The 25176-nt window shown below is 37.7% G+C and overlaps 1 protein-coding gene across 1 annotated transcript in view; it reads right to left on the bottom strand.

Moving 5' to 3' along the window:
• The window catches only part of LOC144977836 (uncharacterized), a 9923-nt gene extending 1205 nt beyond the window's left edge, over window positions 1-8718 (bottom strand). Inside the window, exons 1-2 of the mRNA XM_078923241.1 lie at window positions 8598-8718; window positions 1-1204 (exon numbers count right to left, since the gene is read on the bottom strand). The exon at window positions 1-1204 is cut by the window's left edge and continues 1205 nt beyond it. Of these exons, the coding sequence (XP_078779367.1) occupies window positions 1-965 (965 nt within the window). The 5' untranslated portion in view covers window positions 966-1204; window positions 8598-8718. The remainder of the gene's footprint in view (window positions 1205-8597) is intronic.
• Window positions 8719-25176: the final 16458 nt, after the last annotated feature.

Below are 25176 nucleotides of genomic sequence, written 5' to 3'. Positions count from 1 at the left end.
TCGTTATCGAAAGTTGAAAAGGCAGCGCCTTGTAAGTTTTGAAGACAGTCGATCGGTGAATTGGGCTCCGGAGGAACTCCGTAAAGTTGAAAAGTGGAACTCGTGTATGTGAATGCATAGTTGGTGTTATCCGATATATGAAAACTGTAATAAGTACGGGAATAGACGCCATTACCCGTAAGATAAACAACCACCATGAGCTTGGCACATCCTAAAACTGTATTTAGTATGTGCCAGTTTTTAAGCCCCACCCACAAATTGCTATAACGATCTTCTCCTACTGCACCCGTATCGTAAAAGCCATTTTCGTAATCAGACCAAGGTCGGTTGAAAAAATCGTTCGCTTTTCCAGTATTCGATACCATGAGTGTCCGAGTACCCATTTGGAAGTTGCACACAACGTCCATCACACTGGATCCGTCTTGACGTGGGTCAATGGTCACTTTGTAGGCGGTCGTACTGGTCGCCGTGTTCACCACGTCGTCACAGCTTCGAGGGTATAGCTCGCACCTGCTCCCGTGGAAATGGCCATCGCAACTACACGAACTAGAAAAACTGTTCCAGGTACCATGTACGCAGTACGAGGTCGTAGTAGTGGTTGCGGTTGTGGTCGTTATTGTCGTGGTCGTAGTCGGAATGTTAGCAGGGATGATATATACGGTGTTGGTAGTATGACCCGCATCACACGGGATACTGGCTAAACACGTTGCATCATGCACAACACACTTTCGTTCTGCTTCGTTATAACTAGCGGCCAAACAAATATCATTGTCTTGGCGGCCACACGTTGCCAAACACTCGAGAAAGTCTAAAGTACTCGCGACCTCTCTCGAACATCCTTCGACTATTCTTTGCTCCACATTGCACATAGAGCCTTTTGTGAATGTTGACACTCTGATTACATTTTCAGAGCAAACATCGTGCAACACTACCGAGTAAATAAGGGTTAACAACAACAGCCACATGGTGTGTTTATAAAGTATAAAAAGTTTATAAAGTGTGTTTTAAACTACGCTCTTGGGTGGCTGTTGACTTAGTTATTGATCCCGCCACACACACAACATAGATTGGTTTTTCCAGAGGTTGAAATTCGGACTCAGTTCACACTCAGATCCATTGAAACACATTGTACTAGTTTGTTCACTTCTAAGTACTCTTAAGTCATCTTTAATCTGCTTTTGCTTTTTGACTTTCAGCATCTGTGCTAAAAGAAAGAAGGAAAAAGAAATGGGAGTTAATACAAGCATATCATCATGAATATGTATCCATTTAAGGCATTTTATTAAATGCAAAAACATGGGATATCATGTCGTTTAAATACCCAAATCCAAATCAGAATCTGACAGTTGATATTGAATGAAATGATTACGATTACTGTTTAATCAGTAAATTGCCGTACTCTGGAAAGACACGTATTAACAAAAGAAATGAGCTTTGATATAGCGCAATATCCACTAAACGTGCTCAAAGCGCTTTACTGGCCAACAGTAACACTTAACATGTAGGACGAGGCATGATGACGCCTTTTAGGCGATATTACAATTTTTGTTTCGGACAGTGAAAACGTTGTTGACGGCCAGGTACTCATTTTACACCTGAGTACGGTGAGACAATGTGAGTAAAGAGCATTTTCCAAGGACTCAACTATGCGCCAAGCGAGGCTCGAAGCCAGGACCTTCCGATCCGAAAGCTAGTGTCATACCACAAGACCACATAGCCTGATTGTGGCTTCAAACATGGATCGATATAAATGACTCTCATCTTAGCAAAAACTCTTTGCCAAGACGAGACTCATTAAATCGATCAATATTTGAGGGACGGATTTTCAGATCAATATTTAAATACTTGTGTTTCTAGAGTACGGCAATTAACTTGTTAATAAATGATAAAATCCTTCCTCACCCCTTTATCGAATACAAAGGCGATCTCATAAATGATTTAATGATGGCATTTGGACGATTTCTTCAACTCAAGTCTCCGTTCAGGAGAAAATATGAGTTGTGCTAATGTTTGTTTCGTGGTTGAATAATTCTGTTTAAAAAAGAGTTGTTTTCAATTGGATTCAATAGTCTGGTGTCACGTCGCCCTGCATCGGCGGCCATCGTGGTTCCAAACAAAGAAAATCTATACATTTTATTCTTTATGCTGGCTAGAACTTTTCATATGTCTTGTGATCAAAATGTGTAAAAGTCAAAACATGATCGGATTTATAATGTTGTTTCTTTTCCTCTGGATACGCTTTTATGCTCGTCGGAGAAATATTTCATAAGGGCGTCCGCCATTGTTCCGATAGTTTAGAGCCAGTTACTAAGTTACCATGTGTCATAACGAGGTATTTTCCAGTTCTTTGTTTTTGTGCAGTTATCTGAAATATTACGTATATCGCGGTGCTGGTCGTAAACAAGTTCGGGTTGTAAAATTGAGCTTTTATATAGCGCAATATCCACTAATTGTGCTCAAAGCGCTTTACACGGGGTCCCTGGCCAACAGCAACACTTAACATGTAAGACGGGACATGACGCCTGTTAGGCGATATTACAATTTTTTTTTCGGAGAGAGGCTCTTTACTCACATTCTCTCACGGTACTCAGGTGTAAAATGAGTGCCTGGTCGTTATCAGCGTTGTTTCTGTCCGAAAAATTGTAATATCGCCTAACGGGCGTCATGTCCCGTCCTACATGTTAAATGTTACTGTTGGCCAGGGACCCCTTGTAAAGCGCTTTGAGCACGTTTAGTGGATATTGCGCCATATAAAAGCTCATTTTTTTCTAGCTTTGATGGCATTGCGAGGTTCGCTATTCACCTTAAGTTTTGAATGATATCATGTCCTATGCCCTAATAGGCTTCAAAAGTCGTAACGTCACTTCCCTCCTAATGACGCATAATAACTTAGTTACTGGTTCTAAACTATCGGACCAAAGGCGGACGCCCTAATGAAATACTTCTCCGATGAGCATAAAAGTGTATCCAGAGGAGAAAAACATTATAAATCTGATCATCTTTTGACTTTTATACATTCTGATCACATGACATGTGAATATTTTCTAGTCAGCATGAAGAATAAAAAGTACCGATTTTCTTTGTTTAGAACCAAGCTGCTGGTTGCTGGGCGGACGTGATATCAGACTATTAAATCACATTCCGTTTTTGTCAATATAATTCCTGTGTTTGGGATGGCTGGCACTGGCATGAGACCACAATTTTGTCAAATTTTATTAAATACAATGGAACCCATGTATGACAAGTTATGATATATCAGGGACCAGGTTATAACAGGGTTTTTTTAATTCCCCTATTTTTCCTCTTTGTCTTTAGTAAAACTCACCGGCTATAGCAGGGACTTTTAATAGTCTAATCGGTTATACCAAGGGCGTTGAAACCAAGTCGATATCTCGAATTGTAATGAATTAAACAAGAATACGCGCAGGTAAGCCAAGTCAAGGCTAGGTTTAGTTCGTAAATCTCTCTCTCTCTCTCTCTCTCTCTCTCTCTCTCTCTCTCTCTCTCCCTCTCTCTCTCTCTCTCTCTCTCCCTCTCTCTTTCTATCTCTCTTTCTCGTTCTCTCTCTATCTATCTATATATCTATCTATATATCTATCTATATATCTATCTATCTATTTATCTCTATCTATTGTAGTGATATATTCAAATCGCTCCCAACTTTCCCAGGATTGTAAATAAATCAATACATATTCTCAATACATACTCGCCATGTGTCAATCCTTAGGCACTACTCACCTAGGAGGCGGTTTAAAAACAAAAAAAGGTTGAATGACGTCTCTTTTACTCAGTTTATTGATGCTATTGATGAAAAAAAACTCACAACATTTGCCAGCCGGATATAAAGTACCAACACACAAAACTATGCGTAACCGTTTATAGTCTGATTTATACAATTTAGTGAGAACTACTCATAAATATAGCTGGCTAAAAACAATAACAAAGAGTTGAGTGACGTCAATTTCGTTCTATTTGTTGTTTGTAAACCACCAGCTATGTTTGTGTCCGAGTGAGCTTGGGGACGGTCACAAAGCCCGTGTTTTAATTGGTCAAAAAATCTAATGGTTAATCGGCTATAATGAGGTCTTGTGGTATGACACTCGCCTTCGGAGCGAATGGTCTTGGGTTCGAGTCTCGCTCTGAGCAGCGCATAGTTAGGTCCTTGGACAAGGCTCTTGACTCATATTCTCTCACCGTACTCAGGTGTAAAATGACTACCTAACCGTTAATAGCGTTGTCTCTGGCTGAAAAAAAATATAATTGTCATGTCACCTACCTGCCTGTAGGACGTGACCTACACGTAAATGTTGCTGGTTGCTAGGGAGCCTTTGTAGTGCGCTTTTAGCACGATTAGTAGATATTCCCTATATAAATACTCAATTTTTAAAGATGATTCATGACAATTAGATATTGCATCGAAATGAGAAAAAAAATTCTCCGATTTCTTTATTCCGCGATGTAAAGTGAACATCTTTTATTTCGTTACATGATCCATGCTTGTTTTTGAGGACCTGGGGTTTTTTTAAGGCTCATAATGGATGCGATTGAATAAAGAGGCAGACATTTCATGCTTCAGAGAAAGCGGAATAAACACTTGATTTATTTAACACTAACGTTTTGGTACAATGGCGCGCACTCTGGAAAAACAACGTATTTAAAATTTTGGCCAGAAAACTCGTCCTTCAATAATGATCCTCATTTTGTCAAAAACTCTCAAAGAACTTCCAAAGAAGTCCCAGGTTTGAGAGTTGTTTTTTTTCCAAAATGAGGGTTTAGCCACGCTTCTCAAAATCTTTATTTTTTTATAACTTTACATCATACTTTCACCATATTACAGTCTTTGCTTCGTATACAAAACGTACCGAATTCGAATACCCGCGGCGCTATGTGGCATTGAGCAAGTCACCTCGCCCTAGCTCAGTTAGCGACGCTTCACTGCGGCTGACGCTTGGGTTTTTTTCAGTCTTCCCTTTGAATAGACCTTAAAGACAAATATTTCATATGGGATGAATGTAAATGTTGCTGCTCGAAAATCGAAGAAATAAATAAATTATGTGAAATTTAATGTAAGCTTCAATTTAATTTACGAAAACAAATAATGTGGACGTTCCGGGTTTCCCCTTTAGCAACAAAAGATGAATGAAAATCTACGGACGAATGAGATAATATTATCTCATTCGTCTCTAGTGTTTCATTCAACCTGTTTTGTTGATAAAGAAGAAACGTCGAACGTCCACATTATCTGTTTTCGTTTATTAAAATGAAGCTTACGTTAAATTTTACATTCTTATTCATATGGGTTGAAGGAAGGGAATTTGTTATTATTATTATTATTATTATTATTATTATTATTATTATTATTATTATTATTATTATTATTATTGTTATTATTATTATTATTATTATTATTAATATTGTTGTTGTTGTTGTTGTTGTTGTTGTTGTTGTTGTTGTTGTTGTTGTTGTTGTTGTTGTTTTTCTTCCAATGTCCGTCAGTAACGTAGATCCTTCGATCCTCATACACGTTTCCAGCAAAGGATTTCCATCCATTACAATCAACGTATAAACTTCGATCAGAATCTATTAGGTTTTAGTCCACGTGCACATATTTGCAGGTCTGATAACCGAACGCAATAATGGAATTCATCTGGAAAGAGGAAAACGGAAGACCAAGGTCAACCTGGAACAGAGACCGACCTTCTGGTGGAGCTGGAGCGGTCTGGGATGCGCTGGCAGGAGATGGAAAGACTGGCCAAAGACAGAAGAGGTTGGAAAAGTTTGATCGGTGGTCCATACCCACTGTGGGATGAGGACTGGCCAACGACAGAAGAGGATGGAAAAGTTTCATCGGTGGTCCATACCCACTGTGGGATGAGGACTGGCCAACGACAGAAGAGGATGGAAAAGTTTGATCGGTGGTCCATACCCACTTGGGATGAGGACTGGCCAACAACAGAAGATGGAAATGTTTGATCGGTGGTCCATACCCACTGTGGGATGAGGACTGGACAACGACAGAAAAGGATGGAAAAGTTTGATTGGTGGTCCATACCCACTGTGGGATGAGGACTGGCCAACGACAGAAGAGGGTGGAAAAGTTTAATAAGTCGTCTATACCCACTGTGGGATGAGGACTGGCCAACAACAGAAGAGGATGGAAAAGTTTGATCGGTGGTCCATACCAACTGTGGGATGAGGACTGGCCAACGACAGAAGAGGATGGAAAAGTTTATTAAGTCGTCCATACCCACTGTGGGATGAGGACTGGCCAACAACAGAAGAGGATGGAAAAGTTTCATCGGTGGTCCATACCCACTGTGGGATGGGGACTGGCCAACGACAGAAGAGGATGGAAAAGCTTATAAGTGGTCCATACCCTATGGGGTGAGGACTGAAGAACAAAAAGATAATCAAGGTACAAACGTCGATCATAATCCATTAGGTTTAAGTCTACGTGAACATATTTGCAGATCTGATAACCGAACGCAATGATGGGCTTGATTTAACATTGTTGTTGTAATAGAAACATTTCCTAAGTGAAGTGCCACATAGTGTGAATGGTAGTAAATTTTAGTTCCAACAACTTAACGAGATTTTTTGGAGTTCATTTTTACATTAGGTGTTTTAGATTTAATTGTTATTTTTTTCCTTCAAAAAAATACCAGAAGAGACGATATTATTTTAGTGAAAAACAATTCAAAACAATGGTTTTTTATACATTTTTGGAACTTAAAGGCTAACCTACACCGGAGACTGACTCCGACAACCCGGCACGGCCGTCATCTGCCGTCTTCCGGATAAAGACGTCGGGCACGGACAAAATACTAAGATAAAAAGAAGAGCCGCTAGACCTACCCATACCAAGCACCTAAAAAAACAGCAGAGGATGGATAGGGCTAGAGGCTCTTCTCTTTATTCTTAGTATTTTGTCCGTTCCCGACGTCATTACCCGGAAGACGGCAGAGGACGGCAGTGCCGGGTCGTCGGAGTCAGTCTCCGGTGTGGGTTAGCCTAAGACTTCGTGCTGCCGCGAACATCAAGGTCGTTGATTCGTAATTGTTATTGATTTGTGTAATGATCGCATGTCTGACCGGTAATCAGAAGGCCTGATGTTCGATCCCCAGTGGAGGTAAACTCCTTTTTTGGGATGTTTTTTTTCTTGTATTTTGTTTCTTGCTATGTTTGGCACCTTTCATAAATACTACGTTTTCATATCGTTATCTTATTGATTTGTTGGCCACACCTGGACCAAAACGCTTTAGATACAACTTTTAACTGATATGATATTTTGTTTTCCTTCAATGGATTTGATAAACAACGTTCCTTGGAAACGTGTTGTTTGATTTCAATGTCTTTTTCAAACACAAATAAAACTGAAATAGCTCTGATGGTATTAGAATTAAAATCAACACCCATGCTCGCATCATTAGCAATAGACAGTATGCGCTTGACTAAGAAGCTCATAAGATTGCCAACCGGAAGTATAACGGACCAACACACAAAACTATGTGTAACCTTAAACGTTTATAGTCTGGTTAATACAGTTTAGTGAGAATTACTCATAAACGAGGATGGTAAAAAGCAATAACAAAGACCTGAGTGACGTCATATTCGTTCTATCTATAAGGAATTAAAACCACGGTGATCTATTTTGCTTCAAACGATATATATATATATATAAAGGACGGTTTTCCATAACTCATTAAGTCGATTTTTCTACTTTTTGAGATTTTCCATCCATGAGATAAATTGAAATATAAATTTATTTTAAGCATCAATTGGCACAAAAATTTCCTTAGACTTGTATGAATCTGAAGTTTAAATATGATAAAATAATAGACGATGATAAATATTTTTGGAAAAAATCCTCAATATCTCTAAATGGGAAAACACGGAGTTAGGGAGTTGTGGAAAACCACTCTTCATATATATATATATATATATATATATATATATATATATATATATATATATATATATATATATATATATATATATATATATATAATATTAGGGTGCAAGAAACAAAAACTGTAAACAAACATGACGCTATTTCAAAATCTACGAAGTAGAAATGTAGCGCTAAAAAATGAGAAATATACGAACATTTACATGCAACAATAAAAATACCTCAAGTAACTACTTGCCAAGTTTAACCATAATAAATACTCTTCTGGTTAAGAAACCTTTGCCGGTTATACCAAATTCATATAAAGATCACACGATATCGAAATTTCCCAAACGCGTCTTGCTTTAGAGGTGCAGTATTACTAGTGTCAAAAGTTGCCTCGTATGATTGAAAATCAGATGACCGATTGGGACAAAGCCTGGGATATATTTCTTTTTCTTCTAACAATGCTACATACAATAATAATATAAAAACCATCCTGTTCGTTTAACCAAATATTGTAATCATTAACGGATCATACATTAAATGTGGCTGCCAAGAAACAAGAACAAAAAAACAACAAAAAACCCCACAAAAGTCAACAAAGCCCAAACAAACAAAAGAAAGATCCAAAACACTTGTAAATTAATTCAAGGCTTTGATTCCAATCAAATCACAAAGACTATGACAAGAGAGCTAAATTCCTTACAAGGTCCTTTTCTGATCAGAGCTGATATCCAAAATCACACAATTTAACACGATTATAAATAATAATATTATGCTTGGGGCGTCTACACGACTTGTATTGGAAAACTGTAGCGATACCTCAGTGTGGTATTTTTAAATAGGCTAGTAGGCAGAAAATCGTTTTAAAACTCTCTCTCTATTGAATGCTCGGTGAAGGGCGGCGGGAGAACCGAGTGAGAAACGAGTAAGGTGTTGGGGTGAATAAACTGGTAGCGTCAAAATGGCGGTAAGTTTTGCCTCAGGGGCAATAAGCCAAATAAGTCACAATAAATATTTTCGGAGCAGGAATAGGGTTCAACAGTTGTGACGTCATTTCCCTCGTAATGACGCATAGTAACTTAGTAACTGGTTCTAAACTATCGGAACAATGGCAGACGCCCTTATGAAATACTTCGACGGACATAAAAGTGTATCCAGGAGGAGAAAAACATTATAAATCTGATCATGTTTGACTTTTATACATTCTGATCACATGACTTGTGAAAAAGTTTTAGCCAGCATGAAGAATAAAATGTACCAATATTCTTTGTTTAGAACCAAACTGCTCGTTGCTGGACAGATGTGACATCAGACTATTGAATCCTATTGGTCTACGATAAAAATCTGAAAAGGTTGATATGAAGCAGTGCCAGAGAAAACAAGAGAATAGAGCCATAAATATAAAGGCAGCGTGCCCTAACTGGGGAAAGAAACTAAAACCTGCATATTACCGGTCAGACGTGCTATCACATAATATGCTTTTCTGATACATGTACTATAAAATATTGATTTTTTAATTGTTTATTTGTTTTGTTTGTTTGTTTTTTGTTTTTTGGGGGGTTTTTCGGGTTTTTTTTTTTTGGGGGGGGGGGGGGGGGGGGGTTTGGTTGTTTACAATTTTTTTTTTGCTTCTCACTCTTTGGGTTGATATTATCTAGAGTGCAGAAGACTTAATTAAACCAACGCATCCATCAATACGAGTCATAGCAACGAAGAAAATAAGCCAATTTTGTTAAAAAGCCATGTTCCAAGAAAATAAGCCAGTGTTATTAAAAGGCCATTTTCCGGTCACCCTAAAATTTTTAAAAAGCTGATGGTTACTGCTGAATGTAATGGGCTCTAGAATCACAATTAAAGCACTATAGAAAAGGTAAGACAAAGGGGAATTGGTTCAAATAGGAAACAGATGTATATGTCAAGAGCACACTAACAAAGTACGTAAATTTGAGATCACCTAAAATTCTCATCAAAACACAAGCACAGGTCCCTTCTAAGAGGAATACACTCAAATGTTTACAAATCATATAATATAATATGCTAACAAAACATAATACAATGCATAACAGAGAGATGATATACAAGGAAAAAATTATCATCTCCCAAAACTGTAACTATACATTCGACTGTTTCCCTCTCAGCCAAGGAAATCTAGCCAGAGTCAGGACAAAACTAAGTAATCTTATACCAAGACAACGACAGGAAACAATTGGAAAACGGTATGGGGGGATAGAAGACACAGCATGTACCTCCCTGCCCACTATGAGGTGTCAGGATCCCCACCCAGAAATCTGGGATTATTCAAAATGCTCCAAAATAGGGTTCAACAGTCGTGACGTCACTTCCTTCGTAATTAATGACGCATAGTAACTGAGTAACTGGTTATAAACAATGGCGGACGCCCTTATGATGAAATACTTCTCCAACGAGCATAAACGTGCATCCAGAGGAGAAAAAAAACATTATAAATCTGATCAGATTTGACTTTAATACATTCTGATCACATGACGTGAAAAAGTTCTATCCAGCATGAAGAATAAGAAGTACCGATTTTCTTTGTTTAGAACCAAGCTGCTCGTTGCTGTGGGCGGACGTGACATCAGACTATTGAATCCTATTCACAGAGGCAAAGTTTACCCTTGAGGCAAAATCTACCCCAATAGACTTCAACAGTCGTGACGTCACTTCCCTCGTAATGACGCATAGTAACTTAGTATCTGATTCTAAACTATCGGAACAATGACGGACGCCCTTATTTCTCCGACGAGCATAAAAGTGTGTCCAGAGAAAAAATACTATAAATCTGATCAAGATTTGACTTTAATACATTCTAATCACATGACATGTGAAAATGTTCTAGCCAGCATGAAAAATAAAAAGTACCGATTTTCTTTAGAATCAAGCTGTTCGTTGCAGGGCGGACGTGACATAGTCAACCGACTGAGACGGCAGCTTCTCGAATAATTCTATTGACGAATTCCCACCGTTGTTCTCTGTTTACTTAAGAAAAAAAAAAAGAAGAAAAGGTTATAATTCACCTCCGCATAGATTGGTCAGCTAGAGTACAGTGGAGGATCGGGCCTCTATATCGAGGCGGGTACATGTGCTGCTCGGAAATATAAGCGAAACGGAGTTGTCGATCCAAATATTGAGTGTTTTAAAAGCTATCAGGTTGTTGTTTCATAACAATAGTGCCGTACTCTGGAAAACCCCATATTTAAAAATTTTGGCCAGAAAACTCGACCTTCAAATATCGATCGATTTAAATGACCATCATCTTAGCAAAAACTCTCAATTGCGAAGTCCCAGGTTTGAGAGTTTTTGCTAAGACGAATGTCATTTAAAACGGTGGATATTTGATGGACGATTTTTTGGCCAAATTTTTAAATATGGTTTTTTCCAGAGTACGGCAGAATAACATTTGCTTGTGGCGGGCATAATAATATATTGACTCGCGGCATTCAGGGTTGATTGATGAAGATAGATGATAGAATTTGCGATAAAACGTCTCATATTCAATAGTTCAAAAAGTTAGGATAGGGGAGACTTGAGCTTGAGCTTTTATATAGCGCAATTTCCACTAAACGTGCTCAAAGTGCACAAAGGGGTTCCTGGCCAACAGCAATATGTACTTAACATGTAGGACGTCACATGACGCCCTGTTAGGCGATATTACAATTTTGTTCCAGCAGAGAAAGTGCTATTAACGGCCAGGTACTAATTTTACACCTGAGTACAGTGAGAGAACGTGAGTAAAGAGCCTTGCAAAACGAAATGCAATTCGTCCATTTGTGCCCCACCACCTCATAACGGTTTTATGTCTTGGTGGCCAATATGCTAAAAATACAATTTACAATTCAGTTCAATTTAAAGGTTTATTTGTGCGGCTCTGTGTTCTAGTGGTATGACACTCATTTCGGATCGGAAGGTCCTGAGTTCGAGCCTCGCTCGGCGCATAGTTGAGTCTTTGGAAAAGTCTCTTTACTCACATTCTCTCACCGTACTCGGGTGTAAAATGAGTACCTGACCGTCAACAGCGTTGTCTCTGTCGAAAAAATTGTAATATCTCGTTCTACATGTTACGTGTTGCTGTTGGTCAGGGGCCCTTTGTAAAGCGCTTTGAGCACGTTTAGTGGATATTGCACTATATAAAAGCTCAAGTTTTGTTTAATTTTGAGGCAATTGCCAATATCACACATACATGAATATATAATGTTATTTCCAATCAACAAATCAAAGTAAGTAAAATCAATGAGAAAGCAAAGCCTATTTCTCAGGGCTGCCAACCCAAATGTTTATTTGCTCATTTCTTAAACCACTGTAAAATATTGGTCATTACAACAACAACAACAACAACAACAACAACGTCAAAACAAGCCCATAGTTGCGTCCGATTATCAGACCTGCGAATATGTGTATGTCGAATTTATAGCCAAAATATGGACTTACATTATGTTGTTTTTGTTGTTGCTGTTGTTGTTGTTGTTGTTGTGAATCAATATGATTTCTTAAAGTGACAAACCTACTTCCTTATCCTCTTGGTTCCTGGGTGGAACATAAGGCGCCAACAAAGTTCTTCCAGGCATCTCTGTCCTGGGCAAGCCATATCAGTTCAATCCATGTCTTTCTAGCCTCTTTCATCTCCTCTTTAACTGTTCTCCTCCAGGTGCCCAGTAATCTGCCCCCTCTCTCTCTTTCCCGATGGGGACCATCTTAGTGCTGTGTGAGGCAGTCTGGACAAAACCTAGAATTGAACATTTAATTTCTGCTCATTTTAAATCTAGATACGCCTCTTTGGCATCATGTTAGGCGCCTAGAGCTGTTTATATATATATATATATATATATATATATATATATATATATATATATATATATATATATATATGAAATAGACGCGGTATAAATGATCTACATTATTATTATGTTCACCCCGAATTGATATCGTATCGAGGCGATAGAGAATCGAGACTAATTCCGGGTGTATTCCAGACTTTTTTTTTCCTGACACCCCTGCTTTCCAACCGGAAGTGATCGATTAGCTGGGTCTGTTGGATCTGGCGAAATGTATGTTGCGATAGACAAGCGTACTATGCATCGAGTAGCAAGTAATTGCATTTGTCCGTTTCACACCTGTAGAAACTAGGATAAACTCCGGCTTCATGTGTCTAATGGCTCTGATAGACTGCTTTACATTATCTACCACTGCCTATTACTAGGTACCAATTCATATCTGAGTTTAATGAGGCAATTGCTTAAAATGCTTTACCTACCCGACACATTGCCGGGGCCATAATTTACATTTATTGCCACCTATCCGGTCTCTTATCACACCCAATTTTGCATGAATTTGTAACAATATTCCTAGGTATTTGCGTGTATAAAAATGTCAAGATTTATTTTAAAAGTTTAACTAAACATTTAGATCTAAGTCCATTCTTCCCCATTGCAGTATTGTGTCAGGGGTAAACATGAATTAGAATTCTAAGCTTAGTTTATTAAATGTTTAATTTAAAATAAATGCAGTTATTGATTGGAACCTACAGGACAAGAGGAAACGGGGTCGTCCAAAACAGACATGGAGGAGGACAGCCTTCACACAGATTTGTGCGTCCCCAGTCTTGCCTGGAGTAAGGCAAAGGTCTGTGCCAAGGACAGAAGAAGATGGGGGAGTGCTGTTGAGGCCCTATGCTTCGCCAGTAGCCAACAGGCAGAAAGAAGTCAAGTAATTCGAGTTATTGAATATAATATTGATTCTTGTCTCTCAAACTTCAAAAAAATATTCTTAATTGCGATAATTTAGATTTTAAACCCAATATTTTCTTCAACTAGGTCATTCCAACATTATGCCAGATTGGCGTTTTGGATCACATTTAACATTTATCGATTTTTTTCAAAAAGCACCATGAAGATCTGGAGAAGTATGGATGAAACGGCAAGAAAGACAAATACAAGAAAAAAGAAAGATCCCAAAAACTCATCTGGGAATCGAACCTCAGACCTCCTGATTACCGGTCAGACTCGCTACCATTGGGGCAATTTGAATACAAGCGAGGGTTCACAGCATAAAACCCGAATCCTTGAGAAGAATATAGGTATTAGAATTGTCTCAACTATCGGGATCTCTGGGGTGTAATGGTAGCGCGTCTGACCGGTAATCAAGAGGTCGAAATTCGATCCCCAGTCGAGGTCAACTGATTTTTTAGGATGGTAATTTTTCTTGTATTTTTCTTTCTTGCTTTTTCTGGTACTCTTTCATACACACTTGTTCAGATCTTTATCTTACACCGTTGCCTGATCCCTAGTTTCTCAATTCGATATCTCCAGAGCACTGCGCTCATTACAACGTCAACCTCAAACTCGCAATATATATATATATATATATATATATATATATATAAAATATATATATATATATATATATATATATATATATATAATATATATATTTAGTAAGGTATATATGGCAGATGAACACATACAATATAGCGAATTTCAACTGATACCCTTTGCTCAAAGCTCTTTATAAAGTTTTTTTTTCTTAATTCGAACTTTGTTCCCGACGCCTACTCGCAAGCTCGTGCAGAGGTTAGGAGGAACACGTCCGGAATTCCAAACAGCAAGAGTGTAAGACTCGTTTTGATATTCATAAAAATCCTGCAATTTGTAATTTGCCCCCTTTTACCATCGCTATTGCTTTTTACATCATCTCTGCACAAACATCGTGAATTATTTGGAACCCTTTTGTGTTAGATAAGAGGACTCAGTCCAGTCGTCGGGGGTTGTTTAAGTCGAGTATGTCAATGCTCTACAAGCATAAACAAAAGTACAAAAGTCAAAAGGCTCGTCAGCAGCAAAGGCGAACCAAAACAAACACGGCCTAAGATGGAAAGAATATCGTTGTTGACAATATTGTAGTTTTCTGAAAGAAAAAAAATAACAACATGTATCTAAAAATGTTTGGCCAGAAAACTCGTCCTTCAAATATCGATCGATTAAAATGACTCTCATCTTGGAAAAAAAAAAAAAAAACAAAAAAAAAAACCTCCCTGGCCGTTAACAGGTAATTTCACTTTATAATCTCCTTATAGAAAAGAGCTAGTCTACTCATGGATACTCAATAGTGCAAAACCGCTATTCAGTATCTGATACTGAATAACTACTTTATGAATTGTATTGTAAACAACGGCAGCCATTGCTTAACTAGGCAAACTACACAGTTATTACTTCTCAATGGCATGCGTGAAATGATTTATCGATTCCCCTCAGTGGGTCCTATATGGAGTCAGATTCACATGTATTACAATACAAGTCGCCTGTTATGCATCATTTTTGTCCTTGCACTCTTATACTAAATCGACCCCGGGTGCAGTCGAGTTTTTTTCTGACCCCCCCCCCCCCCACCCACTCACCTGTCCACCCAGCAGTGAATGGGTAGTTGAGTCTGTTAGATTTAGCGGAAAGTACTTTGCGAAATAGACTAGCGTCCTATCGAAAGGGGAGCAAGCAATTGCTATTGTCCGTTTCACGCTATAGAAACCGGGATAAACTCTCCGGCGTATATGGGCCCAATGGCTCTGAAAGACTGAGGGTCCCGATAGCTCAGTTGGTAGAGCATTCACGTCGTGTGGTATGACACTCGCTTTCGGATCGGAAGGCCCTGGGTTCGAACCTCGCTCGGCGCATAGTTGAGTCCTTGGAAAAGGCTCTTTACTCACATTCTCTCACCGTACTCAGGTGTAAAATGAGTACGGTCGTCAACAGCGTTGTCTCTATCTGAAAAAGTGTAACATCGTCTAACAGGCGTCATGTCTCGTTCTCTATGTTACGTGTTGCTGTTGGTCAGGGACCCTTTGTAAAGCGCTTTGAGCACGCACTTTTAGTGGATATTGCGCTATATAAAAGCTCTTGTTTTGGGGGGGGGGGGGGGGTTTAGGGTCAGAGATTCCGATTATTATCACCCGTCCAGTCACTGACCTCGCTCAATATCGATTCCATCCCCCCCCCCCTCCCCCGACGCCGATAACAGTGATCGGGTCAACGACCTTTACACTCGACCCCATGTGTACATAATATTATATAGATAGTATGCGCTTGGTTTCCATCTGGAAGAATAACCGACCAACACACAAAACTCTGTGTAACCATGAACGTTTATAGTCTGGTTAATACAGCAGATGGCAAAAAGCAATAACAAAGACCTGAGTGACGTCAACTTCGTTCTATCTATATAGGTCTGACATACGGACACAATTATGAGCATAGGTTAACATTGTTGTAATGGACAACATTTTACGTGATATCTTTTTGGGATTTTTTTTTTTTTGGGGGGGGGGGGGGGGGGGTTGTGTGTGTTTTTTTAGATTTCCAATACAACAATGAATCCATAATGAATTGGGTTATCAGATCTGAAAACAAAAAAGAGTGCACGTCGATTCGACCCTATGTACTTTTCTGTCGTACTCTAGTGGACACGTTTTTTTAAATTTTGGCCAGAAAACTAGTTAATTTTAAAAATTAAAATGACCACCCATTCCTGTCAACAACTCTCAAAACTGGGAATTCGAATGATTTTTTAAATGTTTAATTGTTTCATACGTGAAGACTCAATTTTAAAGAAATTCCTGTTCCTCCAGTATAAGATAAAGATCTGAACAAGTGTGTAGGAAAGGGACCAGACAAAGCAAGAAAGAAAAATAGAAGAAAAAAAAAACAATCCCAAAAAAAAACAAAACAGTCGAGGTCGACTGGGGATTGAACCTCAGAGCTTCTGATTACCGGTGAGGTGACTTGCTCAAGGCCACACAGTGCAGTGGCGGGTGATCGAACTCGGTACCTTTCGGGTACGAAGCAAAGAACGTATCGCTGAGCCACGCTGTCCCCTTTGCGTTGGTTCGAGAGTATTTCCATGAGATCAATGAGCCCATCTTGGCCAACCCTCCCAAACCTGGGACGTCGCAAGGTCTCAGGTTTGAGAGGTTTTGCCTAGATTAAGGTTATTTACCTACTTACTTATCCGAACCAGCGACCACCTGAGCTCTAGCCCTTCGGTCTTGTGCCATGACGTAGAAGTTAGACGTCTTTTGTAGTTGTTCCAGGTGGCTATACAGTGTGTTACTAATGCTTGGATTTGGTGGGAGGAATGTGCATCTCAGGTCTTCAAAGAGGTTGACATTCAAGCAAGTGGTGTGTTACTGTTTCATTGAGGTATTGACATAAGGGGCAGGAAGGGGATGTGTCTTTTGTAATTTTCTTAAATGGCTTTTGAGTGGTATGTGTTGTGTTCTTAGTTGAAAGATGATGCTTTGTTGGTGTCTTCTGAGCTTAATTTAGGCTATCAATCTTTACAGGAGTGGTCATATTATGGGAAAACATACATCTACCCGTGGTGCTCATTGCCCAACTGTTCATCCATTCCTCTTTCTTATTTGTTTTGATTATTTGTTTCGATGTGTCTAAGGATACTGGAATAGATGGTTGATCCGAGTCTGGCTAGTCTGTCTGCATTGTCATGTCCCGGTATCCACTGGAGAGATAAGTCTACTCTATGTGTTGTAAGGAATTCATCTAGTTGAGAATTTAAACTCTTGGAGGTTGAGGAGAGTCTATTTAACTCCAGAGCCTGGAGAACTGATTTGGAGTCTGTGAAGATGACAGTGTGTTGAAGTTTTGAAGGGTTTAGCTGGAAAACAGACGAGAGGTGTCGCAGTGAGGCTTCTATTGCAACTGCCTCTGCCTCGTAGTTTGAGCAGGAGCTTCCGCAATAATTGTGGGTTTTATCACAGGTTATTAAGGTTATTTAAATCTGTTGATATCTGAAGGACTAGTTTTCTGGCCAAATTTTTAAATACGAGTTTTTACAGAGTGCGACAGTTAATTGGTTAATCGATCAATAATGGACAAATAATTTTCTAGCCAAAAAATGTTAACCCCCTCCGAAAAAAAAACAAAAAAAAAACCCCCCAAAAAAACATGAGCTTTTATATAGGGCAATATCCACTAAACGTGCTCAAAGCGCTTTACAACGGGTCCTTAACCAACAACAACACGAAATATGTAGAACGAGACATGACGCCTGTTAGGCGATATGTATCACAATTTTATTTCAGACAGAGACAACGCTGTTAACGGCCAGGTACTCATTTTACATCTGACTTCGGTGAGAGATTGTGAGTAAAGTGCCTTTTCCAAGGACTCAACTATCCGCCGAGCGAGATTCGAATCCAGGACCTCCCGATCCGAAAGCGAATGTCATACCACAAGACCACATAGCAGCAGAGGACGACAGTAATTCTCTCCTCGACAACTGTTCTCAACCAGTTATCAGCAACCCAAACACAAAAAACTCTATACAAAACAAGACGCAATGTAAAAATACAATGGGACCCGGATATAACGTTATCTGATACAACAGCTACTCGGCTAAAATGTGTTTTTTTTAAATCTTTATTTTACAAACCTGTCAAAATATTCCATAAATACAATGATAGAATAATATTCGCTAACGCGATGTATATATCCAGCAACTTTTCTCTAATTCCATACTTTTTCAACTTGACTAGCTGTAAAAATATTTAGAAGTGAAATTAAGCTTTAATATTTCCCGAAGATGTACAAAAAAGGGTTGATTTAATCATTAATGAAAAGAATCCACTTTGGATAAAAATTGACCTTCTATCTAAACTTGGCAATATCTCAGTTCAAATCTTTTTACCATCCGACTGATTATGTCATTCACTATTTATCTAAATCAGACACTGATAACGTAATAGGACTCAATAGTCTGATGTCATATCCGCCTAGGATCCAGCAGCTTGGTTCTAAACAAGGAAAATCGGTACTTTTTATTCTGGCATGCTGGCTAGAACTTTTTCACATGTTATGTGATCAGAATGTATAAAAGTCAAAACATGATCAGATTTATAATGTTTTTCACCTCTGGTTACACTTTTATGCTCGTATTTCATAAGGGCGTCCGCCATTGTTCCGATAGTTTAGAACCAGTTACTAAGTTACTATGCGTCATTACGAGGGAAGTGACGCCACGACTGTTAAACTCTATTGACCAACATTGGACGTCAAAGTACGACCATTACCTTCTCGGTCATGCCACGTGTAACTCTCTCTCTCTCTCTCTCTCTCTCTCTCTCTCTCTCTCTCTCTCTCTCTCTCTCTCTTCAAGTACCAAGTCTGTGCGAGACATCGGTGATCATGGTACGCCATTTATCTCTCTGACCAGATAACCTAAAAAAAACTTAATTAAAATATTACTCTTCTTTTTCTTTGTCATTCAGCTGTTCAAACTATTCTAATGTGTTTTTCTTGGTCTACCTTTACTCTTTTTATCTTATATTTTTCCTGTGAGAGCAAGATGTACAATACATTTATGTCGATTTAGGTGCCCTAAAATTGCATTTTTCTTTTTCTTTTTGTGACACCCACCTCCTAATAAACCGGTACAGCATTCAACTGCCAATAACACACAAATTAACAATATATGCTATGGATAAACAGTGGCTGATAAATGAATACGAAATACAAGATGTCCGTTGATTTCTTATCATTTAAAAAAAAATCGATTGATTGCTCACTTTTAAAGTAATCATACATCCGGTATCGAAGAGCTACTGAAATTAACCAGAAAACTATTCCTTCAAATATCGACCGATGTAAAAGACCCTCATCTTGGCAAAAACTTGAAACATGCGACTTCGCTCTTGACAAAAACCTTAAACCTGGGACTTGGCGAAGAGACAGGTTTAAGGTTCTTGCCAAGATGAGGGTCTTTTACATCGGTCGATATTTGAAGGAATAGTTTTCTGGCCAAATTGATTAAATACAAGTTTTTACAGAGTAAGGGAGCTAATTAGCGACTGGTAGTTGGAATTCAAAATATTTGAACAAAAGTAGATTCCAAGAATATCATCAGTGTACTTCGTTTGAGATCTTCTAAAATTCATCCAGACACAAGCAACTAAATATTTGCAAAATATAGAACTGAACAAGTGTATATGAAATATGCCAGACAAAGCAAGAAAGAAACATATAAGAAAATAAACACATCCTAAAAAATCAGTCGACCTCGACTGGGGATCGAACCTCAGACCTTTTGATTGCCTTGGAAAATAGATACAGGGGGAATAGAAGGCACAACAAGTACCTTCCTGTCCATTATGGGAGGCCAAGAACCCCACCCAGAAAATGTAAGACAAAGGGGACTGAATCAAATATATCAATCAACTTGTCTTCTTTGAGATCAGACACAAACAGAGGATCCCAACAAAGAGGAATATGTGTAGCTATGTGGTATGACAATCGCTTTCGGATCGGAAGGTCCTGGGTTCGAGCTTCATTCGGCGCATAGTTGAGCCCTTGGAAAAGGTTCTTTACTCATATTCTCTCGCCGTACTCAGGTGTAAAATGAGTACCTGGCCGTTAACAGCGTTGTGTCCGTCTGAATTTTTTTTGGTTGTAAAATCGCCTTATAGCCGCTATGTCTCGCTCTACATGTTACGTGTTGCTGTTGATCTGGGACCCTTTGTAAAGCGCTTTGGGCACGTTTAGTGGATATTGCGTTAGATTAAATCTCGAATACACTCCTGGGTGGGGTTCCCTACCTCCCACAGTAGGCAGGTAGGTACTTGCTGTGTCTTGTATCTCCCTGTACCTGTTTTTCAACATACTTTCTGTCTTTGTCTTGGAATGAGATTACTTGGTTTTACCCTGGCCCTGGCCAGAGTCCTAGCTGAGAGGGAAACTGTCAAATGCATAGTTATTGTTTTGGGAGATGATATTTCTTCTCCTTGTAAATCATCTCTCTGTTATGTATTATTATATTTGTTTTATTTTTAAATGTATAATGCAAGCATTTGAGTGTATTCCTTTGGATCGTGTGCTTGTATCCGGATGAGACTTTTAGGTGGTCTCAAACTAAGTACTTTGATAGTGTACTCTTGGAATCTACATTTCCTATTTGAACAAATTCCCCTTTGTCTTCCCTTTTCTTGGGTGTTATAATTGTAATTCTAGAACTTTTTACTATCCCATTTTCTTCCTTTTTACTGGCGTTGATATAACCTAAATGAATTGCAAGAGCAGTAAAACCATTAAAAACAAAAACAAAAAACAACATCAAATACACTCAAATGCTTACTAAACATTTAATCACAACACAATAAATCTTACAGTACATATTATGAGAGAAGTGATTTACAAGGAAAAAATATAATCTCCCAAAACTAATACTATACTTTTGACTCTTTCCCTCTCAGCCAGGGTCTCTGGCCGAGACCAGTACAAAACCAAGTAATCTAATTCCAGGGCAAATCCGGAAAACAGATATAGGGGCATAGAAAGAAGACACGGCAATGACCTCCTGTCCACTAAAACAAACAGTTTTACCCCCCCCCCCCCCCAAGAAAATGACCAAAAAAATGACAACGAAAAAAAACACAACCAACCCCCGGGGGTTGGGGGGCCCAAAACAGAAAAAAAACCCACAACAAACAAACAAACAACAAAATAACAAACAAACAAAAACACACACACAAAAAAAAAAACAACAACAAACATAAAACAGTACTAAATATATTAGGTATTATAAAAAGCAACAAAAGATTAGAAACAGCATTTTGATTTTTCCTCAATGTTTATTTATATATAAATATACGGATGCATAATAATATAAATGGAACCAAGATAACAATATGCTTTGTATACATGGAAAATATAATTCAGTCATGGTTGAAAATTATAATACTTTTTATCATTATTATTCTGCGGTTTTATCAAAGAACACAGTATGTGCTATTTGGTTAACATTGCATATACTGTGTTTTTAAAAACAACGGCAGTTAGTTATTCATGTCAGAACCACGTGATTTTGACGTCACGGCGACTACACGGAGTGATACTCATTTCAATGTCGATCCTTATAAAACTAGTTTTGTAAAATGTTTTCAAGGTTCCCAAATGGCATCAGCGGTTTGAAAAAACAAACAAGCAAAGAAAGCAACAACTTTGAAAGGACAAGTGGAGCGTCATTATTACAAGTGGGTCTATACGTAGCCATCGTTAACGTAGAGCCTGACACTAAAAATCAATAAGACCGTAGCCATCCGCTAAACCCATATTTTGACGTCATATTTTGGTTTGTGGATCGCCTAGTGAGTTGTATTTAGTAGTGTTCAAGGAAACAAGTGATCCCATTGGTTGAACTGTTGAATACAACTCACGATTTGTTTTCCTTTGTGGTCAAAGACTTGTCTTTTGACGTCATTCACTGGTCAGTGCCAGACCATGAGCTTACGAAGGCCACGGTCTATCCGTTGGCTTCGTTAACTAAACTAAAAAAAACGTATACATTTGAATATCTCCCTTTCGGCTAAGAATCCCAGCCAATTCTAGGTCAAATTAATAATAGCTGTAGAAGACGGTAATTGATAACAGGGGAACAGAAAAAGATGAAAAAAAAACAAATGAAGAAATGGCAAGGGTAAAAATAATTTCCGGTCATGTCATGTGAAAAAGCTTGAAGCTATAAATAGCTACCCAACCACCCTTTGTTACCGCAAGTGATGAGGATCGTTCGGACCAAATATGTAACAATAATAGAAACGTTGATAATAACAATGGTAAAATGATGATGATGATGATGATGATGATGATGATGATGATGATGATGATGATGATGATGATACAAAAATAAAATAAATTACATTTATTCATCCAATAGGGGAAATTTGTCTCTAGGGTCTATTCCAAGGGAAGACTAGAATAACCCTGGCGTTGGCCGCAGTGCAGCAAATTGAGCTAGGGCGAGATGACTTGCTCTTGGCCACACAGCGCAGCGGCGGGTGATCGAGCTCGGTACCTTTCGGGTACGAAGCCAAGACCGTACAGGTGTGCCACGCAGTCTCCTAATAATGATGATGATGATGATGATGATGAAGATGATGATGATGATGATGATGATGATGATGATGATGATGATGATGATGATGGTGATGATGATTTCACGACAATTTGCAATAGTCAAATAAATCTGGATTCACTTTTTGGCATAGGAATTATGGTGCAGACATAACAAGACAGTTTGTCGTAATACGGGCACAACTAACACGGGTTTTATCCATCATCAATCAGTATACAAAACAAATTTACAACATTATATAATAATAAATAATAATAAATAATAATAATAATAAATAATAATAATAATAATAATAATAATAATAATAATAATAATAATAAAATAATAATAATAATAATAATAATAATAATAATAATAATAATAATAATAATAATAATAATAATAATAATAATAATAATAATAATATAATAATAATAATAATAATAATAATAATAATAATAATAATAATAATAATAATAATAATAATATATAATAATAATAATAATAATAATATATAATAATAATAATAATAATAATAATAATAATAATAATAATAATATATAATAATAATAATAATAATAAAATAATAAATTAATAATAATAATAATAATAATAAAATAATAATAAATAAATAATAATAATAATAATAATAATAATAATGACGATACTAATAATAATGATATAATAATAATAATAATAATAATAATAATAATAATAATAATAATAATAATAATAATAATAATAATAATAATAATAATAATAATAAAATATCAAAGTCAGTGGCAAAGACCTTGACCTTTACCTTTATCATTGAAAGGAGACCATGTTTTGAAGAAACAAAAACAAACTGTTTATGTCAGAAACCTAGGCCAATGCGTTCGTCTATCCCTTCATCAATAAGAAACTCTCACGTTATTATGACTCGACAACAACAGACAGCGAATATTATTCGTTCCAATCGAAATCAGATATGATTTCAATTTCATCAATGAAGCAAATGTTTGTTTGTTTTTGTTTTTAAGGGTGAGTTTGACGGCGCTTGCAACACAATGAAGCAAATGGATAAGTGTGCTATGTCATAACTGGTTAGAACCAACATTTGTTGTGTTTTGTTTTTTTTACTGTTTTGAAAGATTCTTATCTGTTAATTGATTGATTGATTGATTTTGTTTGTTTGTTTTTTACATTGTTGTTGCTAATTGTAACATACAACTGCGACACGTATGGTATCATCATCTCCGAGTGAACATGACATGAACTGTGAAATGAGGTGAATAAGACCAGCCTGCAATAAATTAAATATGCCCCACAGATTGAAAGATATTAAACAAACATGGTAATATGTACGTCATTTGACAAATTTCAACCTTCCCCGCAATTGAGCAACCCCCCCCCCCCCAAAAAAAAAAAAAAAAAAAAAAAAAACAACCCAAAAAAAACCCCCAAAAAACATTAAAAAAAAACCCAACTAACCCCCCCCCCCCCCTCCCCACACACACACACCCACCCAACGCCAAAAAGCAGAACAAACAAAATATAACAACGTCGGGCAGCTTATTTAAAATGTCAAGATATATCATACAAAGATGGTCTTAGAGAACTTTTTAACATCTTTTTATTATTATGATATATCTTGACATTGAAATAAGTTGTTGTTACTTTTTGTTTGTTTTTTATTTTTGTTTTTTGGGTTTGTGTTTTGGGGTTTTTTTTTGGTAAGTTTTTAAAAATGTTTTCTTCTTTGGGATTTTCTTTTTTTGGGTGGGTGGCTGGGGGGGGGGGGGGTTGGGATTTGTTGTTTTATTTATTTTTTGGTTTTTATGAAATAAACTTCCGACGTTCTTTTTCTAAAATCTGGTGAAGGGTGAAATCGATAAAATGTTGTACATTATACCATATTTGATTAATATCTTTTCAAGCTGAAAAGGGGGTTGTCGAATGGTTGACATCCCTTTCGTAAAACTGGAAAAGGAGGTTGTCGAATGGTTGACATCCCTTTCGTAAAACTGGAAAAGGGGGTTGTCGAATCGTTGACACCCCTTCCGTATAACTGGAAAAGGGGGTTGTCGAATGGTTAACACCCCTTCCGTATAACTGGAAAAGGGGATTGTCGAAGGGTTGACACCACTTCCGTAAAACTCAAACTGTTACAAAAACACGGACGGACAAATTAAATCCTTTTTTTAAAGCTTGGGCGACGCGAAGAGTTTCTGCAATGACAGAATATATGAAGGACAAAGAAGAGATAAGACGTGGAATGAGATCAAAAAGTTAGCTCAAGAAAGAGAGGGCGGATGGAAACTGTTTGTCTGTGGCCTGTGAAAAAATGCGATGATGATGGGGAAAAAGGGGGGTGGAGGGGGTCACATTTGTTG

This window comes from Berghia stephanieae, chromosome 8, assembly GCF_034508935.2.
Source record: "Berghia stephanieae isolate SIO BIC M18660-M18661 chromosome 8, UCSD_Bste_1.3, whole genome shotgun sequence".
Classification (NCBI taxonomy): Eukaryota; Metazoa; Mollusca; class Gastropoda; order Nudibranchia; family Aeolidiidae; genus Berghia; species Berghia stephanieae.
The sequence above is the reverse complement of the archived record's forward strand: the minus strand, read 5'-3'. Positions and strand labels throughout refer to the sequence as shown.